The 13,269-nt window shown below is 42.6% G+C and overlaps 1 protein-coding gene across 8 annotated transcripts in view; it reads left to right on the forward strand.

Annotated features, from left to right (window-relative positions):
* Positions 1–13,269, forward strand: part of Nin (ninein) — a 106,072-nt gene that overhangs the window by 67,100 nt on the left and 25,703 nt on the right. For 7 of the 8 annotated variants that reach the window (XM_027418183.2, XM_027418182.2, XM_027418184.2 and 4 more), the window contains 6 exons: positions 1,552–1,673; positions 2,908–3,413; positions 4,301–6,430; positions 7,680–7,805; positions 7,908–7,977; positions 9,741–9,953. In XM_027418183.2, the coding sequence (XP_027273984.1) occupies positions 1,552–1,673; positions 2,908–3,413; positions 4,301–6,430; positions 7,680–7,805; positions 7,908–7,977; positions 9,741–9,953 (3,167 nt within the window). The remainder of the gene's footprint in view (positions 1–1,551; positions 1,674–2,907; positions 3,414–4,300; positions 6,431–7,679; positions 7,806–7,907; positions 7,978–9,740; positions 9,954–13,269) is intronic. The other variant, XM_027418187.2, reaches the window with a different exon arrangement.

Below are 13,269 nucleotides of genomic sequence, written 5' to 3' on the forward strand. Positions count from 1 at the left end.
GATTTTCATAGGCTGGCTAGGCTAAATGCCTGATTTGCCTCTGCAGAGCAGCAAATAAGTTAAGAGTTAGTGCCCGTGGTTTTGAGGGGATAGTGGATAGCATGCCTGTTACAGTCACAGCCAGTTCTTTGCCTGAGTCCTGCCTCTTTCCTCAGTATCCTAGCTTCTGCTGCTCTTTGTAGCTTCTCCCTCCCTTTGGTTCTTAGGAAGGTGATTTATCCTTTGCTCACCTCTACTGTAGGTGGCTGGAGAGGAGGTGTAAGAAGCTGTGTGTCCTTTTCTCTGGTCCTTGACTCAGTTAGGGCTAGGCGTGTCCACCAGAATGTTGGAGGTTATTTCTAAGCAACCCTGCCATCTTGGAGCAGGGATGTGATGAAATAATACGAAGAGAAAGCCCAAGGCAAGACTGTCAATCCCAGCTGCTAGAACTTCACCCAAGAACGGTTCTCCATCTGCCTTCACATCTTTCAGTGACAAAACTATTTGAGTCTCATGCCCTTAAGATATCTTTACCCGGTAGTAGATAAATTTGACCTTGTGCTAGATCTACCCGCAGCTTCTGCTCATATTTTCAATTTCCTCTTGGTCCTTATTTGTAGATAATGGGAAAAGTAAACTCCTTTGAAGGCGTTGAGAGTCTCCTTCCCAGTTGCCTGCACCCACACTCCTGACCTATGTCCTATCTTTAACGGATTGTTTAAGGTGAAAATAACCTAGACATCAGGAAACTCATGACAGTAAAACTATTGTGTGCAGCCTTGAGAGATGGATTTGGCATCTTGGCTCATGAAGTTTGTTAGTATTCAGGTATCTGTCCTGGCCTGCCCAGGATACACCCTCAACTGCTGCCACTAAGAGCACCACCTGTGCATATTCACTATGTTCCCTTTTAAATGGGCCCTGCCCACCTCCCATCCTCCCCACCTCTCTCTTTCTCTCTGTCTGTTCCTCTCTGTGTGTCCCTCTCTCCTCTCTCCCGCTGCTCCTGTCCCTGAAGGCTGGTCTCCCCCTCTTTTTTCCCCTTTTATGATCCCTTTCTCTAATAAAAACCCCTCTGCTTGAACCCTGTTGCATGGCATCTTTCTCTCGAGCACTGCTTTTCTTATTACAACAAAGTTAGCCCTGGAAGACTCGGCAGCAAGGGTAATTAATAGTCATTTATTTGTTCCCCTGTTGCATCATCCCTCTGAATTTGTCACTGAGCAGTTTCTGGATAGACAAAAAGCTGGTTGCTATCTCCTTGCCATAAAGCATTTTTACTGAGAGCTCACATTCAACCAACATATTCCACACACAACCATAAATCATTCTAAAAGATGGACTCTACTAAGGTTTAGCACACCACCTATGTTCAGGAGAATCTATTCACCTTCTTCCTCTTGTTGCTCAAATGTTTGAAGAGCAGAGAATTTTTCACAGCTTCTATTGTTTCCAAGTGCTTCACACATGGGCAAATCAGGCTGAAAAGAATTCCTTAGTCAAGCTATCGCCAGATGGCAGAGTGTGCCAGTGACAGAACCCGAAGGGTCAGTGGTTTCCATGTGTTTTCAGGGCTTGGTTCTGAAGAATGCAATCCATTGAATATGAGCATTGAGGCTGAGCTGGTCATCGAACAGATGAAAGAACAACACCACAGGGACCTGTGTCACCTGAGACTGGAGCTGGAAGAGAAAGTAAGTCTTGCTTCCCAGTCTTGTTCTCTGATGGCTGAGAGTCTTGTCAGCATACCGTGGTCCTGATGCTTTTTCCTCCGAGACCAGCACTTCCTGTGCATTTCTATGGATTGGTAGTTGAGGTCAAGACCTGTTCTGTGATGTGATTTTCCCTTGATCTTATTGCGGACAATGGGAAATTGTCCTGCATGTGATGTGCGCAGCCTCACATATTGTAATGTACTAATTATAGTGTTTTTAGCTTGTTTAAAAATATCCCAATTAAAAAACAAACAAACAAAGCCCTTTCGCTGACATAGTACCACTTACTAGTTTAGATGCAAGTTCTTACCCTTGGCCTTTCTTTCCCTCCTTCACTATGTGGCTGTTGCTCACCTTCACCATGTGTTGAGTTTTTTTTCTTTCTTGCATGTGGTATGCATGTTTACATGTGTATGCATACTTGTGTTTGAGAGCAGATGAGTGTCTCACAGCTGGATATTGATGTCGTGTCTTCCTTGATCGGTCTCTACCTTCCTAGTACTGGCATCACAAGTAAGGGCCACCATGCCCAGCTGTTTTTATGTGGATTTCAGGCTTCAAGTTGAGGTCCCCTTTGCCAAGTGCCCCCTCCCCCGCCTCTGCTTTTGTGTGTTCACTTGAATTTTTCTGGTTTCCAAATAACTCCACTGCCGCCAAGCACCACATGGAGCCTCACATATGCTTTCTTTGCCTTCACATCTTTCTTTCCTACTGCAAACTTTGAGACTTAAAATACTCCGTTTAAGTCTTCAAATGGTTCTTGAACTTCATAAGGTACTCCTCAGGCCATAGCAAACACAAAGTCAGGGAATGAATTGTTAGTTCCATGATAGACCCTGGAGCTCTCTGGCTAGCCAACCTAACCTATTTAGTTAGTTCAAAGCCAATGAAAGACCTGTCAGGAGAAAGAAGGTGGATAGTGCCTAAGGAATGATGCTATGGTTGGCCTCTTGCCCCCACACATGTGAACACACACCTGCACACATGTCTCCTTGTACATATACAAACACTCATGCTCATACATACACGCATACCTAAATAAATAAAAGCAGACCTTGCTTGCTATTATTTTACTTCAGGTAATTTTGAGCTAAGTCACTTTCAATCAGACTGAGAAACCAAGAGTGTCCTGTGGTACAGAATCACTTGTCCCCACCCTCCCTTTGCACAACCTAGAACCCAGTCATCCAGCGGTTCCACTGTCTGGTTCTAGGTGTACCATTATGAAAAGCAGTTGGATGAAACCAGGGTCACCTGTGAAAAAGAGCAGGCGGCCATGAAGCAAAAGTATGAGCATGGAATGCACACCTTGGAGACACAAATAAGTGACCTTCGTGGTGAGATCGCAGATCTCCAAGGGCAGGCCATGGTGCTGAAGGAGGCCCACCATGAGGCCAGCTGCAGGCACGAGGAGGAAAAAAAACAACTGCAGCTGATGTTTGAGGAGGAGAAGACTCAGCTTCAGGAGGAGCTGCGGCTGGAGCATGAGCGGGAGCTCAAGGCCAGGCTGCAGCAGGCAGAGGAGAACTTTGAGCAGGAGAGAGAGGAGCTCTCTCGGAGTGCTGCCTGGACCGAAGAGAAGGTGAGGGGCTTGACGCAGGACCTGGAGCAATCTTACCAGGAGCAGCTGCTGAGCCTGGTGGAGAAGCACACTCTTGAGAAAGAGGAGCTGAGGAAAGAGCTCTTGGAACGTCACCAAAGGGAACTTCAGGAGGGAAGGTGAGAAAATGAGGGGAACTGAAGCAACATGGCAGTACTTCTCTCAGGGGTTCCCACTAGAGAGGACTGGGGCGGGGACAGCTGATGGAATTGGTTCTTTAGAAATGAACTGAGCCAGTTTTGCCTGGTTTACCTGGGAGCCTCCCTTAGGGTTACTGGAACTGTTGTGATGTATGTGCACGGGGGGGGGGGGGTGCGGGGGTTGGAGGAACTGTTCCTGTATGAGACTTACTGTCTCTCTGTGCTCCGGATGAGGTCCAGATCCTTCCTGCTCTGATGCTGTTGCTTTCTGAGAAAGGCTATTTATAAACTGGATTCTGGACATGCTTATACTTCCTCCCCGTTAGGAAATGCCATCTTGTGTTTATCTTCCTTGTGTGAAATCCAGGGATAACTGAGAGCTTCTGAACATCCCACCTTGTTTAATATAGTGCTATTTTATTAAATGAGAAGCAAAAGCAGAAGATGGTTATTATTATGTCTGATTTATGCAACTGAAATCCTACGATGCCTTCTTCATTCAAATGAAGAAGTTATTTCCCAGTTGAGGAGTGAGGTCGCTATGTCTTTGGTCATTTCATATGAAAGGGGCCAGTTTAAGGCATCGGTTTAAGCCACATAATACACCCAGGAGGATATCAAAGGATTTAGTTTTGTAAATTTCCCCCTGCTTCAGAGAAAGGTAAGTTTTCCAGATATATGGCCACCAGCCTTAGCTCCAGGAGGAGAGAATCCCTTCCTGGTACACTCGAATCGCATAGGAATCCGATCATTGTAAAAGGGGTCCCATTGTTTGCCCATCAGCCTCCTCTCTGCATGGGAAAATGTTGAGTTTGCTTCTGGAGTTGGCAGCAGTTTCAATAATGCTGTATGTTGACCACATTTAGGGAAAAAATGGAAACAGAGTGTAATAGAAGAGCCTCTCAGATAGAAGCCCAGTTTCAGGCTGACTGTGAGAAAGTCACTGAGCGCTGTGAACACACTCTGCAAAGCCTGGAAGGACGCTACCGCCAAGAGCTGAAGGACCTCCTGGACCAGCACCTGGAGGAGCGGTCCCAGTGGCAGTTCGAGAAGGATGAGCTCACTCAGGAGTGCACAGAAGCCCAGGAGCAGCTGAAGGAGGCACTCCAGAGGGAGAAGGCAACTGCTCTTGTCCTGAACCAGGAGCGGGAGATGCTGGAGAAGACATACAAGGAACGTTTGAGTAGCCTAAGCATGGAAAGAGATCAGCTGCTGCAAGACCTGGAAGACCTTCGCAACACTTCGGAGAGCCAGCAGGGCCTCTTGTCTGACCAAATACTTGAGCTGAAGAGAAGTCAGGAGAGACAGCTGAGGGAACGAGAGCTATGCCAGACAGGGACCTCTGAGCAGCTGGCCAGCCAGTGGCTTGAAAGGTTACAGGTAGAGCGTGAACAAGAGAGGGGAGAAATGGTAGGCAAGCTTGCGGCCCTGGAGAGCGCCCACAGAGTGAGCTGTGAGAGAGCAGATCTGGAGAAGGCTGAGCTGAGTGCAGAAATCCGCAGGCTCCAGAATACAGTAAAGGACATGCAACAGGCAGCGTCTCTTTCGGGGCTCCAGGGTGCTCATTCTCTGGTAATGACAGGGGAGGAGGCAGAAGGAAATGGAGCCATGTCCCTGCTTCAGCAAGGGGAGCAGCTGTTGGAAGAAAATGGTGATGTCCTCATCAGCCTGCAGAGAGCTCATGAGCGTGCCGTGAAGGAAAATGCAAAAATGGCTACTGAAATTTCTAGATTGCAGCAGAGGCTGAAAAAATTAGAGCCTGGGTCAGTGATGTCACCTTGTTTAGAGGAGCATATCATTGAGATTTCTGGAAGTTCCAGGGAACAAGCTGAGTCATTTTTATCACAAGTAAAGCAAGGAGAAAGTTCCACCACCAAGCACATCCTCAGTGATCTAGGTGACTGCGAGGCCCAGGACCTGGGTAGTACAGGGACAAGCTCTGTTCAGAGGCAGGAGTGCAAAACTGAAGAGTTGGAAACATCCCTGGAGTGCTTTTCTGAGCTCGAAAACAGTGAAGACACCAGGACGGAATCCTGGGACCTGAAGAGCCAGGTTGTTCAACTTCAGGAGCAACTAACAGTCTTACGAGCAGACTGCGATCAGGCTTCTGAAAGGAAGCAGGACCTACTTTTTGATATTTCTGTGCTGAAAAAGAAACTAAAGATGCTGGAGAGAATCCCCGAGACATCTTCCAGATATAAGTTGTTATATGAAGATGCCACTAGAGAAAATGCCTGCCTCCACGAGGAGTTGAGGCTCATGGAGGCACGCTACGATGAGTCACTGGACAGCAACAAAGAGCTCACTACTGAAGTCTTCAGGCTGCAGGATGAGATGAAGAAAATGGAGGAGGTGATGGAAACGTTCCTTAGCCTGGAGAAGAGTTATGATGAGGTCAAAATGGAAAATGAGGAGCTCAGTGCTCTGGTGTTGAGACTTCAAGGGAAGATGGAGAAGGTGCTGGATAGAGCCCCTCTGCACTGTGACAGCTACTCCTTGTGGGAAGCCCCTTCAGAACACCTGGAGGTCATCTCTGATGAAAAGCTGCTTGAATTCCGTCAGACTCCAGGGTGTACACCCAAGGTCATGAGCATGCACCACACCCTAGAAGAACGCAGACAAGAAACCAAATGGTGTGAACAGGAAAGCACGCGGCTCCTGGCTAGAATTAAAGCACATGAAATTGCCTGGTTCCATGGGACAATTCAGACACATCAGGAAAAGCCTAGTGTGCAGAATCCAGTTCTCCTGGAGGAAAGTGCTGCCCTCCTAGGCCTCCAAGACACACATCCTCAGCATCAGGTCACAATCGCAGAGTTAGAACTGGAGAAACAGAAGCTACAGGAACTGACTAGAAAGTTGAGGGAGCGAGTCAGCACATTAATCAAGCAGAGAGATGCACCTTCTCAAGGAGAGAAGGAGGAAGAGCTGAAGGCAATGATGCATGACTTGCAAATCACATGCAGTGAGATGCAGCGCAAAGTTGAACTTCTGAGGTAATGTATGGGCCTTCTAGACCTCGTGGAAGCCTGCAGAGCACCTGGTCAAATCTAACCGCCGCTGCTTGCTGTGCCTAGAGACACTAACCTATTAGTCTCAAGAAGAGCAGTGTTCTAGCCTTCTCTGCTTCTGTGTGTATTAACAACTAGAGTAACCTTGTCTAGGTGGCATCCCCTTCTGCATAGCAAATCCATGTTGTCCCTATGCAGTATGGAAGCTCAACATGGCGAGTGTCTGTTATTTAACCATATGCATCATCGGTGTTCGTCCTTAGCCCTCTCCTAGCACTTACATCCTTACAACGGATGGATAGATACCGTTCTGCTCAATGTTAGTTACTGTCCTCATTTCGCTGGAGCATGTTATATGGAATGAATGCCTTTTGTGTAGTTTTAACTCACTTGGTAGATAACAGTGCTATAATTACACTAATACAGGCAATGTGTTGATTGGTTTATACTTGTTCCTTCCACACTTGAAGTGTATGCTAGTATCCAACAAACAAGCAGTTACCAGAGTCTAATAAATATTCTTGAGGGATAAAGACAAAGTAAACCACTTTGAACAACTACCAACCTGACTTTATGAAATAAGATTGCATTTTAGTATTCTAGCATCCTTGGGTTTTTCTTTAACTTGTAAAATACTACATTGTGTCTGAAATATCTTAATGGTATAAAACAAAAATAATTCTGTTGTGAATGAATGTGTGTTTCCTTTTCCTCAAATGACTTTTATGTCAGAACCCCGGAATACACTGAGAAGAATAAACTGCATATTTTGGTATGCCTCTTGGGTTTATGTAGTACATTTTCTTTCTTAAGGTCCCTGGGGGCCTAAACTAAATCTCAGATATCATAGTAATGTGGCTTTTGTCTGTTCAGAGCAGGGAAGACTTGAGACTGAGGTAAATGAAGCCAGCTGTTCAAAGCAGCCTGCTTGCCATTGAGAAGTCAAAACCAGCATTGGCTTTGAGTCTGGATTCCTGTCTCCATGCTCAAGGCTTTCTAGCCACGCTCTCCCCCGACACCTCCCCCCATGTCTTTTAGTGAGATTCTTATTTCCCAAAAGTAGTGACTCAATATGTTACAACTTGATTTCCAAGTACCAAGAGACTACTAATTTAGACCTCTACTTTATCTGGCATGAAAAGCTCTCTTTATTGGAAGTTACTAGAAAATATTTTCTGAAGATGCCAGATGACTGCCATGTTGTAACATTTTTTTTCTAATCTCTACACTTCAGATATGAATCTGAAAAGCTTCAAGAGGAAAATTCTATCTTGAGAAATGAAATTACTACTTTAAATGAAGAAGATACCATCTCTAACCTGAAATTAGAGGAATTAAATGGATCGCAGGAAGAATTGTGGTAAGACATAGATAGCGCACTTAAATTTTACAAGGACTGAGAACTATTTAACTTCTATTTTAAAGGCTTCACTCCTGAATCATGTTCTCATTGCTCCTTTAGGCAGAAAATAGAAACTGTAGAACAGGAAAAAGCTTCAATTCAGAAGATGGTTGAAAAATTAAAGAAACAGGTAAGGAAACACTTAAAAATTTCCTAGTGTTTCTTGACTCTGAAATTTTCTTTTTTTATTTGAGATTTACAAACTAAATAAGTAAATAAATAAATAGAGTAGTAGAATAATATGTAGTACGAGATGGTGAGGTTGACAGTGGAAACTCATCTCATATTGACTCTAAACTAGGTCCCTGCCTTTGAAAATCATGTATAGTCTATTTACAGACCCTCATTTCGAAATACAAGCTTTATACCTAGAATACATGGGCAGGTAATGCTTATGAGCCTTACCTGTGAATACTGGTTCTAGCCTTTATTAACTATAATTAATGTCAGTTCCTTCATTTTTCTGATTAAAAGCCGAAAATTTCTGACAGAATTTCACAGCTATAGAATGCCAGCAGATCTGCATATCATTTCACAGACTTGTAACTCGTTCAGATGGCTTATGTCATTCAATGCTCATTTTGTATAATCTTACAACATGTACTCAAGTATGGGAGAGCTGTTTATGAACATATCTGAAATAGTCCCAAGACAAGGACATACTTGGGAAAGGAATATTTTTAGTGTCTAAAATAGCCAAGGTAACATCCAAAATATATCTTGTACTATTTCAAATAAGTGGCAGAACTCAGTTAAAAAGTAGTCTATAGATATAAAGAATCAAATCACAGAAGGACATGACATTATATACAGGATGGATAGCTTCAGAGTGTTAGGGAAATTTATATAGTTTATGGGTTTTTTTTTTAACCTATTAAACTAACAAAAATTAAACAAGAAAATGAGGAAGTAAAACTACATTGTCGAGAGTCAGCTGGTAGCACCTATAGGAAGACTTTTGGGGCCTTCTGTATTGGCTTCCTTTGTAACCCAGCAAGGCCATAAACAAACAAAAAGAAACAAACCCAGAAATGATACCATTTTATTGTTAATAATAAAAAAATGATAATGACAAACATATATATCTATCTATGCAGGAATGGATAATGACAATAGGAGAAGCCTTTTTGCATAAAATGCCCTGCATTCATCAAAATATATACCATAGGGTGGTATCTAGATACACTAAGTTGGAAAGATAACATCTCCATGATATCCTAAGTAGAAAAAGCAGGCTGTTCAAACATGCAATGATTCTTTTTACCTCTATTTTTATTTTTTTGCTAAATGTAAGTAGTATTATGTATGCATAGAAAATGACCTAGTAGTATGTGTATTCAAATATAAAGAATAGGGAACTCTGTGGCCTGAAATTAGCCTGTGTCTAACTTTTTCATATACTTCTGAATAGATTGAATTTATAATGAGCATATGTTATTTTTGTTATTGTGTATGGTTAAGATCACACAAAGGAAAACTAAGTTTATTACAAAAAAGATATACAGTAGGCTCATCCTCCACAGCGGACCCCCTTTGGGGGTCCAATGACCCTTTCACAGTGACTGCTTAAGATCATTGGAAAACACAAGTTATTTATATAAATCACAATTTTGAAATAGCAAGGCAAATAATTTTGTGTTTGGGAGTCACTACAACATGAAGAACTAACTGTATTAAAGGGTCACAGCATTAGGAAGGTTAAGAACAACTACTCCACAGCAGAGCAGCCAGGGAGAGAAGGAGGGCTGCCCTGTGGCAGAGTAGCCTCTTTCAGAGATTTTTTTTTTTTTAACTTTACATTGAGAGAGGGGAAAAGTCTCTAAATATGCTTTTTTACTGTTACAGCAAAAGTAGGGCAGCAATTTTTTTAAAACTTATTTCAATTTTAATTAGGTTTCAGATTTAAAAATCAAAAACCAACAGTTGGACTCAGAGAATACAGAGCTCAGCCAAAAGAACTCCCAAAACAAGGAAGAACTGCAAAAACTTAATCAACGTCTGGCAGAAATGCTATGCCAGAAGAAGGAGCCAGGAGCTTGCACCTCTGAGAAATGGGAACAAGAAAACTCGAGTCTGAGAGAAGAGCTGGATCGATGCAAAGTGCAGGTAGGGTCTCCAGCCACACCCAGCTTCATTTTCTCGGTCCAAAGAAAGAAATTTCTTTTTTTTCTTTTTTCTTTTTTCTTTCTTTTTCTTTTTGGTTTTTGTTTTTTGTTTTGTTTTTTGTTTTTTTATTTGAATTTTTTTTATTTGAATTAGAAACAAGATTGTTTTACATGACAATCCCAGTACCCTTGTCCCTCCCGTCCTCCCCTACCACCACCCCCCAACTAAAACCCTACCTATCACATATCCTTTCTGCTCCCCCTGGATGGTGAGGCCTTCCATAGGGTGTCATTAGAGTCCTCTGGGATAGGGCCTAGGCCCAACCCCATGTGTCTTGGCTCAGGGAGTATTCCTCTATGTGGAATGGGCTCCCAAAGTCCACACCTATGCTAGGGATAAGTACTGAACTACTACAGGAGGTCCCATAGATTTCTGAGGTTTCCTCACTGAAACCCGTGTTCCTGGGGTCTGGATCATTCCCATGCTGGTATCCCAGCTATCAGTCTGGGGAGCTAGAGTTCCCCGATGTTCAGGTCAGCTGTTTCTGTGAGTTTCACCAGCCTGGTCTGGACTCCTTTGCTCTTCACTCGTTCTTCTCTGCATCTGGATTCAAGTTCAGTTCAGTGATAGGTTGTGGGTGTCTGCTTCTACTTCCACCAGCTGCTGGATGAGGGCTATTGGGTTGCATATAATTTAGTCATCAATCTCATTATCAGGGGAGGGCATTTAAGGTAGCCTCTCCTCTGTTGCTTAGATTGTTAGCTGGTGTCATAGAAAAGGAATTTCTTATACAGAAGACTATAATGATTAAATCTATATGGTACTGGCACATTAATATATACTACAGATTTATCAAATATATAAAGAGTATAGAGCACCCTCCAACAAATGGAAAATGAGTTCAGGGAAGCATCTGTAAGCAATAAATAACAACATATTTGTAAATTCATCTCAGCTGTGATAAAAAATATCTTTTTAAAAAAAGAATTACACTGTGCCAGATATGCACAGATTTCCTTTGTGTTGTTGTTATTCGCTGAGGAACACAGGTAACAAGTATTTACTTACATTTACAATGTGCTGCTGGGGATGAGTCTACAAGCCAATGTAAACAAACATTCTATGCAAATATTGAACCAATTTATAAAGGAACTTGAGCAACCAAGGATTTGGCTCTCTTGGGCAAGGGAGTGGCACTCCCGGGACTAATTCCCCATAGATATCAAAAGTAAGTACGTGTAATCGAAGTGTTTTTTCAAATCACTGGGGTCAAAATAGATTTTTTAAGCACCTGGATTAATTGGATAGATATTTAAGAACAGATTCCAATTATAGAAATAAACCCCAACTGGAGTAGAATACTACATACAATAAATAAAACCATCCAAACACCAGAAAAACTCATGGGTGAAGTTGTCTTTAGACACAGAAAGAAAAGATGCTTCTTCTCTGTTAAAAACTAATAAACAAAAAACCTTGAAATTTAGGACAGGGCTGGAGAGATCCAGTGGCCCCTGCAGAGGACCTTTGTGTTTCCCAGTACCCACTCCGCAACTCACAAACCATCCATAACTCCAGTTCCAGTGGATCTGATGCCTCTTCTGACCCTCCACTCCCACCCTGGGCTGGTGAACCCATGGGTGTGTACACAAGATAAATAAATTTAAAATTTTTTTTAAAGAAGAAAAAAATTAAGGACATAAGAAAAATCTGGTAGCAAAGTGGGGGAAAAAACAGGTACAGAGAAGTTTTTTTTTTTAAAGATTAAAATGACCCTCAAAGTTTCAAAAAGATATTCAAACTCACTCATAATTAGAGAAATGTAAAATAAACAGTACTGGCATGTAATTCCTCGCTCAAAATATCAGTATCTATTTAAAGAATACAGCAGCATGTTCTATTGGCAAGGCTGCGTTGGCAGACAGTTTCATACATTGCAGTAGTCAGTCATGCACTGACACCATCCGTGGGGAGGTAAATTTGGCACTACCTACCTTTTGTCCAACAATCTCACTTCTAGGAATTTAGCTTCACAATATCCCTGAAGGGATATGAAAAGTCATATGCATGGGTTTATTCATCCCAGCTTTGTTCCTATCTGCAAAGCTGTAAGAACAATTGAGATGTTCATGCACACAGCAGTGATTGAATTAAGTGGTGAGGCTTGTTATGGGTAGTCTTCTATAACTATTAAAAATGGAGGCACATAGCCAGAGGTGGTGGCACACACCTTTAATCCCAGCACCCAGGAGGCAGAGGCAGGTGGATCTCTGTGAGTCCCAGGAAGGCTTGGTCTATAGAGCTAGTTCCAGGCCAGCCAGGGCTGTTACACAGAGAAACCCTGTCCCCAAAACACAAATAATAATAATAATATTAATAATGAACATAAAAGGGATGAGAACAATCAAAACGAGTTCCGGGACATGATGTTAATTGGGCGGTGGGGCTACAAAGAGTATCAAGGCTGTGCTTCCATGCTTGTAAGGGAAAAGGGAGACATTAGAACAGAAGCATGTGCCTGCCCATTTATGTAAAGAAAATATAAGAATGATAATCCAGACACTGTAACGATAACTCCGCCAGCTGCCTGGGTTCTGCCGCCGCTTTAGGGCCCCCAAATAACACACAGAGTCTTATATTAGTTACAATGCTGCTGGCCAATGACTAGGATTTCTTATTTGCTAGCTCAGTCTTAATTATCAACCATAACTACTAATCTATAGATTTTTATAAGGACTTATCGAGGATGCCAGCCTTATGTGTCCTCTCTTCCTGGGATCCCATGGTGACCCCTCTCTTTCCTACATTTCCCAGAATCCTCCTTCTCTCCTAGTCCCACCTAACTTGCTTTCCTATTGGCCAACAGTGCTTTATATATCAACCAATAAGACAAACATATACACAGAAGGACCTCCCCCATCAAGACACTGAAGAGATGGTTGCAGAGAAGTTGAGTGGGAAAGGCATGGACAGTGAAATGGGAATGTGGTAGAGAACAATGCTCTATTGAAGTTATCTTTGTAGAAAGCTCTGACTATACTCAGGTGTTTTACTTTTTTTTTTTTTTTTTTTTGGTCTTGCTTTGTTTTTCTCCCAGTTCTGGGAGTTTAACCTAGAGCTTTGCAACATCGAGGCGAATGCTCTACTACTAAGCTACATCCAAGCCCTGTTTCACACAGTCTTCATATAGTCAAATAAATAAAATCAACCATGATGAGTGTGGGGACACAAAAATAGAACAAAAAACACTAACAAATAGAACTGACACTATGTCTAATATAACCACAGTTGTGAGGGAAAAAGAATTAGCAGTCCA

This window comes from Cricetulus griseus, chromosome 5, assembly GCF_003668045.3.
Source record: "Cricetulus griseus strain 17A/GY chromosome 5, alternate assembly CriGri-PICRH-1.0, whole genome shotgun sequence".
Taxonomy (NCBI): domain Eukaryota; kingdom Metazoa; phylum Chordata; class Mammalia; order Rodentia; family Cricetidae; genus Cricetulus; species Cricetulus griseus.